The sequence below is a fragment of the Odontesthes bonariensis genome, chromosome 2, assembly GCF_027942865.1.
Source record: "Odontesthes bonariensis isolate fOdoBon6 chromosome 2, fOdoBon6.hap1, whole genome shotgun sequence".
Lineage (NCBI taxonomy): Eukaryota > Metazoa > Chordata > Actinopteri > Atheriniformes > Atherinopsidae > Odontesthes > Odontesthes bonariensis.
The window spans coordinates 524,256-538,260 of NC_134507.1; the positions used below are offsets into that span (position 1 = coordinate 524,256).

At 49.5% G+C, this 14,005-nt stretch overlaps 1 protein-coding gene across 1 annotated transcript in view; it reads right to left on the reverse strand.

Annotated features, from left to right (window-relative positions):
- Positions 1 to 14,005, reverse strand: part of cul9 (cullin 9) — a 62,625-nt gene continuing 48,620 nt past the window's right edge. Inside the window, exons 37-44 of the mRNA XM_075473956.1 lie at positions 11,370 to 11,533; positions 10,169 to 10,262; positions 9,680 to 9,754; positions 9,069 to 9,179; positions 6,235 to 6,352; positions 6,005 to 6,138; positions 4,531 to 4,613; positions 1 to 1,777 (exon numbers count right to left, since the gene is read on the reverse strand). Coding sequence (XP_075330071.1) covers positions 1,555 to 1,777; positions 4,531 to 4,613; positions 6,005 to 6,138; positions 6,235 to 6,352; positions 9,069 to 9,179; positions 9,680 to 9,754; positions 10,169 to 10,262; positions 11,370 to 11,533 — 1,002 coding nt within the window. The 3' untranslated portion in view covers positions 1 to 1,554. The remainder of the gene's footprint in view (positions 1,778 to 4,530; positions 4,614 to 6,004; positions 6,139 to 6,234; positions 6,353 to 9,068; positions 9,180 to 9,679; positions 9,755 to 10,168; positions 10,263 to 11,369; positions 11,534 to 14,005) is intronic.

A 14,005-nucleotide genomic window follows, 5' to 3' on the forward strand; every position in this document is an offset into this window, starting at 1 on the left:
TTGCAGAAAAAGCTTTTATTTAGTTTTGCTGGCTGAAGCCGCTCGACTCCAACAAAAGAAACGAGAAAGAACTTTATAGAACATCAATAATATGAATATAGGATCTCAAAATTACAGCAAAACACGGAGCAGGAACTTCAGACGTTCCGACTCCTGGACAACAAACCCAGAGGCTCCAGGTTCTGACAGGTTCTGCCAGCCGCTCAGTCTCAGATGCACAGAAGCATCCGACGCTTCCAAAGTGTAAAGAAAAACTACGGTGAGAGGAAACCTAAAGGTGGAGCCGGGCTTCAGCTTCCCCCCCGATGAAGGCGGCTTCCATCGGAAGCTTCTGGCTTCAGGACCACCGGCCGGTTCTGAATCATTCTTAATCATCAAGCCCTTAAAAAAAGAAACAGCAGGCAGAAAAAAGGAAAACCCAGTTTCAACTGGATCTGAACTGGATTTGCAGCTGATCTCTTACAAAGTTTTTATACACTGGTTTAAACTGGTTCCATCTAGTTTAAACTGGTTTAATCTGGTTTCAGAGTAGTTTCATCAGTTTTTTAGACCGGTTTAATGTGAATCCAGACTGGTTTAATCTGGTTACTGACTGGTTTAATTTGAATCCAGACTGGTTTAATCTGGTTACTGACTGGTTTAATTTGAATCCAGACTGGTTTAATCTGGTTACTGACTGGTTTAATTTGAATCCAGGCTGGTTTAATCTGGTTACTGACTGGTTTAATTTGAATCCAGACTGGTTTAATCTGGTTATTAAATGGTTTAATCTGGTTACTGAATGGTTTAATCTGGCCAGTAACTGGTTTAATCTGGTTATTGACTGGTTTAATTTGAATCCAGACTGGTTTAATCTGGTTATTAAATGGTTTAATCTGGTTACTGAATGGTTTGATCTGGTTATTAAATGGTTTAATCTGGTTACTGAATGGTTTGATCTGGTTATTAAATGGTTTAATCTGGTTATTGACTGGTTTGATCTGGTTATTAAATGGGTTAATCTGGCCAGTAACTGGTTTAATCTGGTTAATGATGGGTTTAATTTGAATCCAGACTGTTTTAATCTGGTTACTGACTGGTTTAATCTGGTTACTGACTGGTTTAATCTGGTTACAGACTGGTTTAATCTGGTTACAGACTGGTTTAATCTGGTTATTGACTGGTTTAATCTGGTTATTAACTGGTTTAATCTGGTTACTGACTGGTTTAATTTGGATCCAGACTGGTTTAATCTGGTTACAGACTGGTTTAATCTGGTTACTGATGGTTTAAAGTAGTTCGGACCAGTGATGAGCGAGTGAACAAACACAGATAAAGTCAAACATGACATTCAGAACAAAATGGCCGCCAACATTTGAACCGTCACAGGTCAGAATTAAACTCAGAACGTGTTCTGTTCTCCTTCGGTTCTCGGTTCTAATCAAACAGAACCGAAGTCAAAGCGAGTGCAGAGGTGTGGGGGGGTGCTCGGGTGAGGGACGCTGTTTCCCATCGTCTCTGATGTCCTCAGGTGGCGTCGCGCGGTGATGAAGGGGGGCGGGTTTGAGTCCCGGGTCAGTCGAAGGGACTGAAGTCCCGCTCCAGGTTCTCGGACTCGTCGTCGTCGGAGAAGAAGTCGTCCTCGTCGATGTCGTCCTCGTCGTAGTCCTCGTGCCACTCGGGAACGTATTCTTCATCGTACTCGTCGTCCTCGTCCTCCGCCTCGTCGCCGCCGTCCTCGGCCGTGTGGTTGTTGTTGTCCGAGTCCCCCGAGTCCGACCCTCGGTCCAGCTTGGACCTGAGAGACAGAGGGAAAGGTTAAAGGTTGTTAAAGGTCGTTAAGGTTGTTAAAGGTCGTTAAAGGCCGTTAAAGGCCGTTAAGGTTGTTAAAGGTTGTTAAAGGCCGTTAAAGGTCGTTAAAGGCCGTTAAAGGTCGTTAAGGTTGTTAAAGGTCGTTAAGGTTGTTAAAGGTCGTTAAAGGCCGTTAAAGGCCGTTAAAGGTTGTTAAAGGTTGTTAAAGGTCGTTAAAGGTCGTTAAGGTTGTTAAAGGCCGTTAAAGGTCGTTAAAGGTTGTTAAAGGTTGTTAAGGTTGTTAAAGGCCGTTAAAGGCCGTTAAAGGCCGTTAAAGGTTGTTAAAGGTTGTTAAAGGTTGTTAAAGGCCGTTAAAGGTTGTTAAAGGTTGTTAAAGGTCGTTAAAGGTCGTTAAAGGTTGTTAAAGGTCGTTAAGGTTGTTAAAGGCCGTTAAAGGTTGTTAAAGGCCGTTAAAGGTCGTTAAGGTTGTTAAAGGTTGTTAAAGGTCGTTAAAGGTTGTTAAAGGCCGTTAAAGGCCGTTTAAGGTTGTTAAAGGATGTTAAAGGTTGTTAAAGGCCGTTAAAGGTTGTTAAGGTTGTTAAAAGTCGTTAAGGTTGTTAAAGGTCGTTAAAGGTTGTTAAAGGCCGTTTAAGGTTGTTAAAGGCCGTTAAAGGCCGTTAAAGGTTGTTAAAGGTCGTTAAAGGTTGTTAAAGGTTGTTAAAGGCCGTTAAAGGTTGTTAAAGGATGTTAAAGGCCGTTAAAGGTTGTTAAAGGCCGTTAAAGGTTGTTAAAGGTTGTTAAAGGTCGTTAAAGGTTGTTAAAGGCCGTTAAAGGTCGTTAAAGGTTGTTAAAGGCCGTTAAAGGTTGTTAAAGGTCGTTAAGGTTGTTAAAGTCGTTAAGGTTGTTAAAGGCCGTTAAAGGTTGTTAAAGGCCGTTTAAGGTTGTTAAGGTTGTTAAAAGTCGTTAAGGTTGTTAAAGGTCGTTAAAGGTTGTTAAAGGCCGTTTAAGGTTGTTAAGGTTGTTAAAAGTCGTTAAGGTTGTTAAAGGTCGTTTAAGGTTGTTAAAGGTCGTTTAAGGTTGTTAAAGGTCGTTAAAGGTTGTTAAAGGCCGTTAAGGTTGTTAAAGGTTGTTAAAGGCCGTTAAAGGTCGTTAAAGGTTGTTAAAGGCCGTTAAAGGTTGTTAAAGGTCGTTAAGGTTGTTAAAGTCGTTAAGGTTGTTAAAGGCCGTTAAAGGTTGTTAAAGGCCGTTTAAGGTTGTTAAAGGTTGTTAAAGGATGTTAAAGGTTGTTAAAGGCCGTTAAAGGTTGTTAAGGTTGTTAAAAGTCGTTAAGGTTGTTAAAGGTCGTTAAAGGTTGTTAAAGGCCGTTAAAGGTTGTTAAAGGTTGTTAAAGGATGTTAAAGGTCGTTAAAGGTTGTTAAAGGCCGTTTAAGGTTGTTAAAGGCCGTTAAAGGTCGTTAAAGGTTGTTAAAGGCCGTTTAAGGTTGTTAAAGGCCGTTAAAGGTTGTTAAAGGATGTTAAAGGTTGTTAAAGGCCGTTAAAGGTTGTTAAAGGTTGTTAAGGTTGTTAAAAGTCGTTAAGGTTGTTAAAGGATGTTAATGGCCGTTAAAGGCCGTTAAAGGTTGTTAAAGGCCGTTAAAGGTTGTTAAAGGTTGTTAAAAGTCGTTAAGGTCGTTAAAGGTTGTTAAAGGCCGTTAAAGGTTGTTAAGGTTGTTAAAAGTCGTTAAGGTCGTTAAAGGTCGTTAAAAGTCGTTAAAGGTTGTTAAGGTTGTTAAAGGTCGTTAAAAGTCGTTAAAGGTTGTTAAGGTTGTTAAAAGTCGTTAAGGTCGTTAAAGGTCGTTAAAAGTCGTTAAAGGTTGTTAAAGGTTGTTAAAGGTTGTTAAAGGCCGTTAAAGGTTGTTAAAGGCCGTTAAAGGTTGTTAAGGTTGTTAAAAGTCGTTAAGGTCGTTAAAGGTCGTTAAAAGTCGTTAAAGGTTGTTAAAGGATGTTAATGGCCGTTAAAGGCCGTTAAAGGTTGTTAAAGGCCGTTAAAGGTTGTTAAAGGCCGTTAAAGGTTGTTAAAGGCCGTTAAAGGTTGTTAAGGTTGTTAAAAGTCGTTAAGGTCGTTAAAGGTCGTTAAAAGTCGTTAAAGGTTGTTAAGGTTGTTAAAGGTCGTTAAAAGTCGTTAAAGGTTGTTAAGGTTGTTAAAAGTCGTTAAGGTCGTTAAAGGTCGTTAAAAGTCGTTAAAGGTTGTTAAAGGCCGTTAAAGGTCGTTAAAAGTCGTTAAAGGCCGTTAAAGGTTGTTAAAGGCCGTTAAAGGTTGTTAAAGGCCGTTAAAGGTTGTTAAAGGCCGTTAAAGGTTGTTAAAGGCCGTTAAAGGCCGTTTAAGGTTGTTAAAGGTTGTTAAAGGATGTTAAAGGTTGTTAAAGGCCGTTAAAGGTTGTTAAGGTTGTTAAAAGTCGTTAAGGTTGTTAAAGGACGTTAAAGGCCGTTAAAGGTTGTTAAAGGCCGTTAAAGGTTGTTAAGGTTGTTAAAAGTCGTTAAGGTTGTTAAAGGTCGTTAAAAGTCGTTAAAGGTTGTTAAAGGTCGTTAAAGGCCGTTAAGGTTGTTAAAGGCCGTTAAGGTTGTTAAAGGCCGTTAAAGGTTGTTAAAGGTTGTTAAAGGCCGTTAAAGGTTGTTAAAGGCCGTTAAGGTTGTTAAAGGTCGTTAGGGTTGTTAAAGGCCGTTAAAGGTTGTTAAAAGTCGTTAAAGGTCAGACCAGCAGCAGAACCGTGCAGAACTCACGCTTTGTTGGCGTCCGGCTGGTTGGACGCCTGGATGGACTCGGGTTCCTGGCCGTTCTTGGTCTGATACCCGACCCTGAAGTCCTGGTTCAGACACGGGAAACAAGCATCCGTCAGAGGCCGAACAGGAGCTGAACTGGAAGCATTTTATACCCAAACTGAACTGGTTCGGACTGACCGAACTGAACTGGCTTCAGACTGAACTGAACTGGTTTCAGACTGAACCGAACTGGTTTCAGACTGAACTGAACTGGATTCAGTCTGAACCGAACTGGTTTCAGACTGAACTGAACTGAACTGGATTCAGTCTGAACTGAACTGGATTCAGTCTGAACCGAACTGGTTTCGGACTTAACCCAACTGGGTTCGGACTGACTGAACCGAACTGGTTTCGGACTGAACCGAACTGAACTGGTTTCGGACTGAACCGAACTGAACTGGTTTCGGACTGAACCGAACTGAACTGGTTTCGGACTGGACTGAACTGGTTTCGGACTGAACTGAACTGGTTTCAGACTGAACTGAACTGGTTTCAGACTGAACTGAACTGGTTTCAGACTGAACTGAACTGGTTTCAGACTGAACTGAACTGGTTTCAGACTGAACTGAACTGGTTTCAGACTGAACTGAACTGGTTTCAGACTGAACTGAACTGGTTTCAGACTGAACCGAACTGGTTTCAGACTGAACTGAACTGAACTGGATTCAGTCTGAACTGAACTGGATTCAGTCTGAACCGAACTGGTTTCGGACTTAACCCAACTGGGTTCGGACTGACTGAACTGAACTGGTTTCGGACTGAACCGAACTGAACTGGTTTCGGACTGAACCGAACTGAACTGGTTTTGGACTGAACCAAACTGAACTGGTTTCGGACTGAACCAAACTGAACTGGTTTCGGACTGAACCAAACTGAACTGGTTTCGGACTGAACCAAACTGAACTGGTTTCAGACTGAACTGAACTGGTTTCAGACTGAACTGAACTGGATTCAGACTGAACTGAACTGAACTGGTTTCAGACTGAACTGAACTGAACTGGATTCAGTCTGAACCAAACTGGTTTCAGACTGAACTGAACTGGATTCAGTCTGAACTGAACTGGATTCAGTCTGAACTGAACTGGATTCAGTCTGAACTGAACTGGATTCAGTCTGAACTGAACTGGTTTCAGACTGAACTGAACTGGTTTCAGACTGAACTGAACTAGTTTCAGACTGAACTGAACTAGTTTCAAACTGACTGAACTGGACTTAGTCTGAACCAAACTGGTTTCGGACTGACTGAAATGAACTGGTTTCGGACTGAACCAAACCGGGTTCGGACTGAACCGAATTGAACTGGTTTCAGACTGAACTGAACTGGTTTCGGACTGAACTGAACTGGTTTCGGACTGAACTGAACTGTTTCGGACTAAAATGAACTGGTTTTTGACTGAACTGGTTTCGGACTGAACTGAACTGAACTGGTTCGAACCTGGGTGGAGTGCTGCAGGATGGCCAGCAGGCGCTCCTGGATGCGGCGGATCAGTTCCAGGCCGGTGTTCAGGTGTTCTGGTTTCAGCAGCCGGACACATGAGGCCAGATCGGTGCACTGCAGCAGTGTCTCCTCTGAAAGCACAACCAGAACCGGGTCAGAACGGGTCAGACCGGGTCAGAACCGGGTCAGAACCGGGTCAGAACCGGGTCAGACCAGGTGCAGCTCACCCAGCAGGATCTGCAGGGCGTTGGTGTGCAGGTCCAGAGCCTCCGTCTGCTGCTCCATCACGTCCATCTTCTCCGTCTCCTGGTTGTAGTAGCTGTAGACGCAGGAGTAGGCCAGCACCTGCAGACAGGGAGCAGGGCACAGTTAGCAGCCGCCCTCCTTCAGACAGGGAGAAGGGCACAGTTAGCAGCCGCCCTCCTTCAGACAGGGAGCAGGGCACAGTTAGCAGCCGCCCTCCCTCAGACAGGGAGCAGGGCACAGTTAGCAGGGCACAGTTAGCAGCCACCCTCCTTCAGACAGGGAGCAGGGCACAGTTAGCAGCCACCCTCCTTCAGACAGGGAGAAGGGCACAGTTAGCAGCCGCCCTCCCTCAGACAGGGAGCACGGCACAGTTAGCAGGGCACAGTTAGCAGCCACCCTCCCTCAGACAGGGAGCAGGGCACAGTTAGCAGCCGCCCTCCCTCAGACAGGGAGCAGGGCACAGTTAGCAGCCGCCCTCCTTCAGACAGCGAGCAGGGCACAGTTAGCAGCCGCCCTCCTTCAGACAGGGAGCAGGGCACAGGGAGCAGGGCACAGTTAGCAGCTGCCCACCCTCAGACAGGGAGCAGGGCACAGTTAGCAGCCGCCCTCCCTCAGACAGGGAGCAGGGCACAGTTAGCAGCCGCCCTCCTTCAAACAGGGAGCAGGGCACAGTTAGCAGCCGCCCTCCTTCAAACAGGGAGCAGGGCACAGTTAGCAGCCGCCCTCCCTCAGACAGGGAGCAGGGCACAGTTAGCAGCCGCCCTCCTTCAAACAGGGAGCAGGGCACAGTTAGCAGCCGCCCTCCCTCAGACAGGGAGCAGGGCACAGTTAGCAGCCGCCCTCCTTCAAACAGGGAGCAGGGCACAGTTAGCAGCTGCCCTCCCTCAGACAGGGAGCAGGGCACAGTTAGCAGCCGCCCTCCTTCAAACAGGGAGCAGGGCACAGTTAGCAGCCGCCCTCCCTCAGACAGGGAGCAGGGCACAGTTAGCAGCCGCCCTCCCTCAGACAGGGAGCAGGGCACAGTTAGCAGCCGCCCTCCTTCAGACAGGGAGCAGGGCACAGGGAGCAGGGCACAGTTAGCAGCCGCCCTCCCTCAGACAGGGAGCAGGGCACAGTTAGCAGCCGCCCTCCTTCAAACAGGGAGCAGGGCACAGTTAGCAGCCGCCCTCCCTCAGACAGGGAGCAGGGCACAGTTAGCAGCCGCCCTCCTTCAAACAGGGAGCAGGGCACAGTTAGCATCCGCCCTCCTTCAAACAGGGAGCAGGGCACAGTTAGCAGCCGCCCTCCTTCAAACAGGGAGCAGGGCACAGTTAGCATCCGCCCTCCCTCAGACAGGGAGCAGGGCACAGTTAGCAGCCGCCCTCCCTCAGACAGGGAGCAGGGCACAGTTAGCAGCCGCCCTCCCTCAGACAGGGAGCAGGGCACAGTTAGCAGCCGCCCTCCCTCAGACAGGGAGCAGGGCACAGTTAGCAGCCGCCCTCCCTCAGACAGGGAGCAGGGCACAGTTAGCAGCCGCCCTCCCTCAGACAGGGAGCAGGGCACAGTTAGCAGCCGCCCTCCCTCAGACAGGAAGCAGGGCACAGTTAGCAGCCGCCCTCCCTCAGACAGGGAGCAGGGCACAGTTAGCAGCCGCCCTCCCTCAGACAGGGAGCAGGGCACAGTTAGCAGCCGCCCTCCCTCAGACAGGGAGCAGGCCACAGTTAGCAGCCGCCCTCCCTCAGACAGGGAGCAGGCCACAGTTAGCAGCCGCCCTCCCTCAGACAGGGAGCAGGGCACAGTTAGCAGGGCACAGTTAGCAGCCGCCCTCCCTCAGACAGGGAGCAGGGCACAGTTAGCAGCCGCCCTCCCTCAGACAGGGAGCAGGGCACAGTTAGCAGGGCACAGTTAGCAGCCGCCCTCCTTCAGACAGGGAGCAGGGCACAGTTAGCAGGGCACAGTTAGCAGCCGCCCTCCCTCAGACAGGGAGCAGGGCACAGTTAGCAGGGCACAGTTAGCAGCCACCCTCCCTCAGACAGGGAGCAGGGCACAGTTAGCAGCCGCCCTCCCTCAGACAGGGAGCAGGGCACAGTTAGCAGCCGCCCTCCCTCAGACAGGGAGCAGGGCACAGTTAGCAGCCGCCCTCCCTCAGACAGGGAGCAGGGCACAGTTAGCAGCCGCCCTCCCTCAGACAGGGAGCAGGGCACAGTTAGCAGCCGCCCTCCCTCAGACAGGGAGCAGGGCACAGTTAGCAGCCGCCCTCCCTCAGACAGGGAGCAGGGCACAGTTAGCAGCCGCCCTCCCTCAGACAGGGAGCAGGGCACAGTTAGCAGCCGCCCTCCTTCAGACAGGGAGCAGGGCACAGGGAGCAGGGCACAGTTAGCAGCCGCCCTCCCTCAGACAGGGAGCAGGGCACAGTTAGCAGCCGCCCTCCCTCAGACAGGGAGCAGGGCACAGTTAGCAGCCGCCCTCCCTCAGACAGGGAGCAGGGCACAGTTAGCAGCCGCCCTCCCTCAGACAGGGAGCAGGGCACAGTTAGCAGCCGCCCTCCCTCAGACAGGGAGCAGGGCACAGTTAGCAGCCGCCCTCCTTCAGACAGAGAGCAGGGCACAGTTAGCAGCCGCCCTCCCTCAGACAGGGAGCAGGGCACAGTTAGCAGCCGCCCTCCTTCAGACAGAGAGCAGGGCACAGTTAGCAGCCGCCCTCCTTCAGACAGGGAGCAGGGCACAGGGAGCAGGGCATAGGGAGCAGGGCACAGTTAGCAGCCGCCCTCCCTCAGACAGAGAGCAGGGCACAGTTAGCAGCCGCCCTCCTTCAGACAGAGAGCAGGGCACAGTACCTTTCGGGCCTGAGCCAGCACTTTGCAGGCGTCGATGACGAAGGTGAGCGACTTCATCTGCAGGGCTTCGTTAATGGACGACACTTTGCTCTCCAGGTTCACCGCGAAGTCCTGCGACAGAAAACACACGATCAGAACCGACTGACCCGCTACACCGAGGTCAGACTCCTGGGGGTCAGAGGTCAGACTCCTGGGGGTCAGACTCCTGGGGGTCAGAGGTCAGACTCCTGGGGGTCAGACTCCTGGGGGTCAGAGGTCAGACTCCTGGGGGTCAGACTTCTGGGGGTCAGACTTCTGGGGGTCAGACTCCTGGGGGTCAGAGGTCAGACTCCTGGGGGTCAGACTCCTGGGGGTCAGACTCCTGGAGGTCAGAGGTCAGACTCCTGGGGGTCAGAGGTCAGACTCCTGGGGGTCAGACTCCTGGGGGTCAGACTCCTGGAGGTCAGAGGTCAGACTCCTGGGGGTCAGACTCCTGGGGGTCAGAGGTCAGACTCCTGGGGGTCAGACTCCTGGGGGTCAGACTCCTGGGGGTCAGAGGTCAGACTCCTGGGGGTCAGACTCCTGGATCCTGGGGGTCAGAGGTCAGACTCCTGGAGGTCAGGGGGGGCTACCTTGGCCTGATGGTGGAAGGTGCATCGTTCATTGTAGTCCTGGAACTTCTTCTCCTGCCGGGCAGCTTTGCTCACCTGCAGGAGGAAAAGGACGACGGACCGTCAGAGGAACAGAACCAGAATCTATCAAAGCCACGTCCCAACCATTATCCCAGACCATAATTATCCCCGCTGAATAATTCCACTTTGCATTCTATATATTGAAAATATAGCAGTTTTTGTGGGTTTTTTTTACAGAAATTGGCGTTTACATCATATAAACTAGTATTTAAAGGGTTAAATTTCTGAAAATAATTGAAAACTTAGTAGTTATGATCAGAACTGAAGTGGAATAAAATATTCATTAAAAAAAAGTGGAAAAAATATTAACATGATGGTTTTAAGTTGTTTTTAAAGAGGACAGAAATGTCAGTCTGAGGGTTAAACCAGCTGCAGCTAAAACCTCTCCTCTGATTGGACGTGTGATCATGTGACTGCGTGGGAACCAACCATGGCAGAGCAGTTGTAGTAATCTTTGTGCGTGGGCTTCCAGGGTTTCAGGCAGCGCCAGCAGAAACCATGGTTACACTTGGCACAGGTCATACTGCGAACAGAGCAGGAAACCATCATCATCATCATCATCATCATCATCATCATCATCATCATCATCATCATCATCATGCTAACAGCACCACCACACTAACACCACCACCACGCTAACACCACCACCATCATCATGCTAACAGCACCACCATCATCACCCTAACAGCACCACCACCACAACCACCACCACCATCATCATGCTAACAACCACCACCATCATCATGCTAACAGCACCACCACACTAACACCACCACCACGCTAACAACACCACCACCACGCTAACACCACCACCATCATCATGCTAACAACCACCACCATCATCACGCTAACAGCACCACCATCATCACGCTAACAGCACCACCATCATCACGCTAACAGCACCACCATCATCACGCTAACAGCACCACCACCACAACCACCACCATCATCATCACGCTAACAGCACCACCACCACCATCATCATCACGCTAACAGCACCACCACACTAACACCACCACCACGCTAACACCACCACCATCATCATGCTAACACCACCACCACCATCATGCTAACACCACCACCACCACAACCACCATCATCATGCTAACACCGCCACCTCCATCATGCTAACACCATCACCACCACCACGCTAACACCACCACCACCACAACCACCATCATCATGCTAACACCACCACCACCATCATGCTAACACCACCACCACACCACCATCACCACCATCATCATGCTAACACCACCACCACCATCATCATGCTAACACCACCACCACCATCATGCTAACACCACCACCACACCACCACCACCACCACGCTAACACCACCACCACCACCATTATGCTAACAGCACCACCACGCTAACACCACCACAACCACCATCATCATGCTAACACCACCACCATCATCATCATGCTAACACCACCACCACCACCACCATTATGCTAACAGCAACACCACGCTAACACCACCCCCACCACAACCACCATCATCATGCTAACACCACCACCATCATCACGCTAACATCACCACCACCACCATCATGCTAACAGCACCATCATGCTAACACCACCACCACCATCATGCTAACAGCACCATCATGCTAACAGCACGTACTGCAGGCAGCCTTCGTTCTTCTCGATCTGCGCCTGGCAGCTCGGGCAGCGTTTGGAGATCAGCTTGGCGAGGTGTTTGCTCTGCGCCTCCATGCTCATCCCCTCATAGTAACCTCCGTCATCCATCCACTGGGACATGTGGCTGCAGCTGGCCGGGTAGTGGGCCTGGGGGACAGCACACCACATGTTAGAGACAAACCTCAGGAGTGAACAGCAGCAATACTAGATTCTCCTAAATGTTGGGTATGCATCATGAGGTTACTACTCATACTCAAACTACCCAAGATGCAACGTAAAGGGCAAATTAGACTTCTGCAACTGCGCACATCAATTGTCGCTAGGGTCTGGTCGCGAACCAGTTTTGCTGTTATGCATCTGCGCCCTCGGTCTGGAATTTCTAGGGACGCACAGCAGTTTCCCCCCAAAAGTAGTCGAGAACTCGTGAGAATTTCGGTGGGCAGTGACGAGAACTTCGGCGGCGCCGGCGGAAGTGTTTATCTTTCAAAACAACAATGCAAGATATGGATCTGGAGTTGCTCGACATCGAAGAAGAACAGCTTCTTTTATTAGAGTTGGCGAAAATGCAAAGGAGGAAGCGTAGGTGGCCACACAGACAACCGGAAAGGCACACCAAGGACCAATCACAGCTGCTTTTTGTCTGCGCACTTTCGCTTGAGCTCTGCGTGGGTTTGCGTCCGTCCGACGTGTAGTCAGGATTTTTTTGAGGTGCGCGACGACGGGTGCAGACCCTCTGCGCGGGGGGGCGTGGTCGAGACAGATTTGACGGTTGCAGAGGCTATGCGTCGAAAGCATGAACCGCCCTTAACGTGACGTCGCCGATCGTCATTTCCTGTCAAAACGGCAGTTTCAAGCTAGCTACAACGAGGGTAGGTTCACTTCCTGTTTTCAAAACAAAAGCACCAATTGTATGGTAATGGCTTTCCCTATGATAAAAGGCAACGGGTATTTTATTTTGTGAAAATAACCGGAAGTGCGTTGCTCACTGCGGCTAGCTTTAGTAGCGCCATAGTATGCAGTATGCAGTATGCAGTATGTAGCATGCAGTATGTAGCATGCAGTATGCATTAAGTGCGTTTAAATGTGTTTAAGGTGCGTGACCTCTGACCTCGGGGAAGTTGCAGCTGAAGCAGGAGGACCAGCAGCACCTGGAGCAGGTGCCCATGTTCTCCTTACAGAGTTTAAATGTGTTTAAATGTGTTTAAGGTGCGTAACCTCTGACCTCAGGGAAGTTGCAGCCATTGCAGCAGCATGCAGTATGTGGTATGCAGTATGCAGTTTGTAGTATGCAGTGTGCGGTATGCTGTATGCAGTATGCGGTATGCGGTATGCAGTATGCAGTATGTAGTATGCAGTTTGCAGTATGCAGTATGCGGTATGCAGTATGTAGTATGCAGTGTGCGGTATGTGGTATGCAGTATGCAGTATGCAGTATGCAGTATGTGGTATGCAGTATGCAGTATGCAGTATGCGGTATGCAGTATGCAGTTTGTAGTATGCAGTGTGCGGTATGTAGTATGCGGTATGCAGTATGCTGTATGCGGTATGTGGTATGCAGTATGCAGTATGCGGTATGCTGTATGCAGTATGCAGTATGCGGTATGCGGTATGCGGTATGCAGTATGCAGTATGCGGTATGCGGTATGCTGTATGTAGTATGCGGTATGCGGTATGCGGTATGCGGTATGCAGTATGCAGTATGCAGTATGCGGTATGCAGTATGCAGTATGCTGTATGTAGTATGCAGTATGCGGTATGCGGTATGCGGTATGCAGTATGCAGTATGCAGTATGCAGTATGCAGTATGCGGTATGCGGTATGCAGTATGCAGTATGCAGTATGCAGTATGCGGTATGCGGTATGCGGTATGCGGTATGCGGTATGCAGTATGCAGTATGCGGTATGCGGTATGCTGTATGTAGTATGCAGTATGCGGTATGCGGTATGCAGTATGCAGTATGCAGTATGCGGTATGCGGTATGCGGTATGCGGTATGCAGTATGCAGTATGCAGTATGCGGTATGCGGTATGCTGTATGTAGTATGCAGTATGCGGTATGCAGTATGCTGTATGTAGTATGTAGTATGCAGTATGCGGTATGCGGTATGCTGTATGTAGTATGCAGTATGCAGTATGCGGTATGCTGTATGTAGTATGCAGTATGCGGTATGTAGTATGCAGTATGCTGTATGTAGTATGCAGTATGCGGTATGCTGTATGTAGTATGCAGTATGCGGTATGCGGTATGCGGTATGCAGTATGCAGTATGTAGTATGTAGTATGCAGTATGCAGTATGCAGTATGCAGTATGCGGTATGCGGTATGCGGTATGCAGTATGCAGTATGCGGTATGCGGTATGCTGTATGTAGTATGTGGTATGCAGTTTGTAGTATGCAGTGTGCAGTATGTAGTATGCGGTATGCAGTATGCAGTATGCGGTATGTGGTATGCAGTATGCAGTATGCAGTATGTAGTATGCGGTATGCGGTATGCAGTATGCAGTATGCAGTATGCAGTATGCGGTATGCGGTATGCGGTATGCGGTATGCAGTATGCAGTATGCGGTATGCAGTATGCAGTATGCAGTATGCAGTATGCGGTATGCGGTATGCGGTATG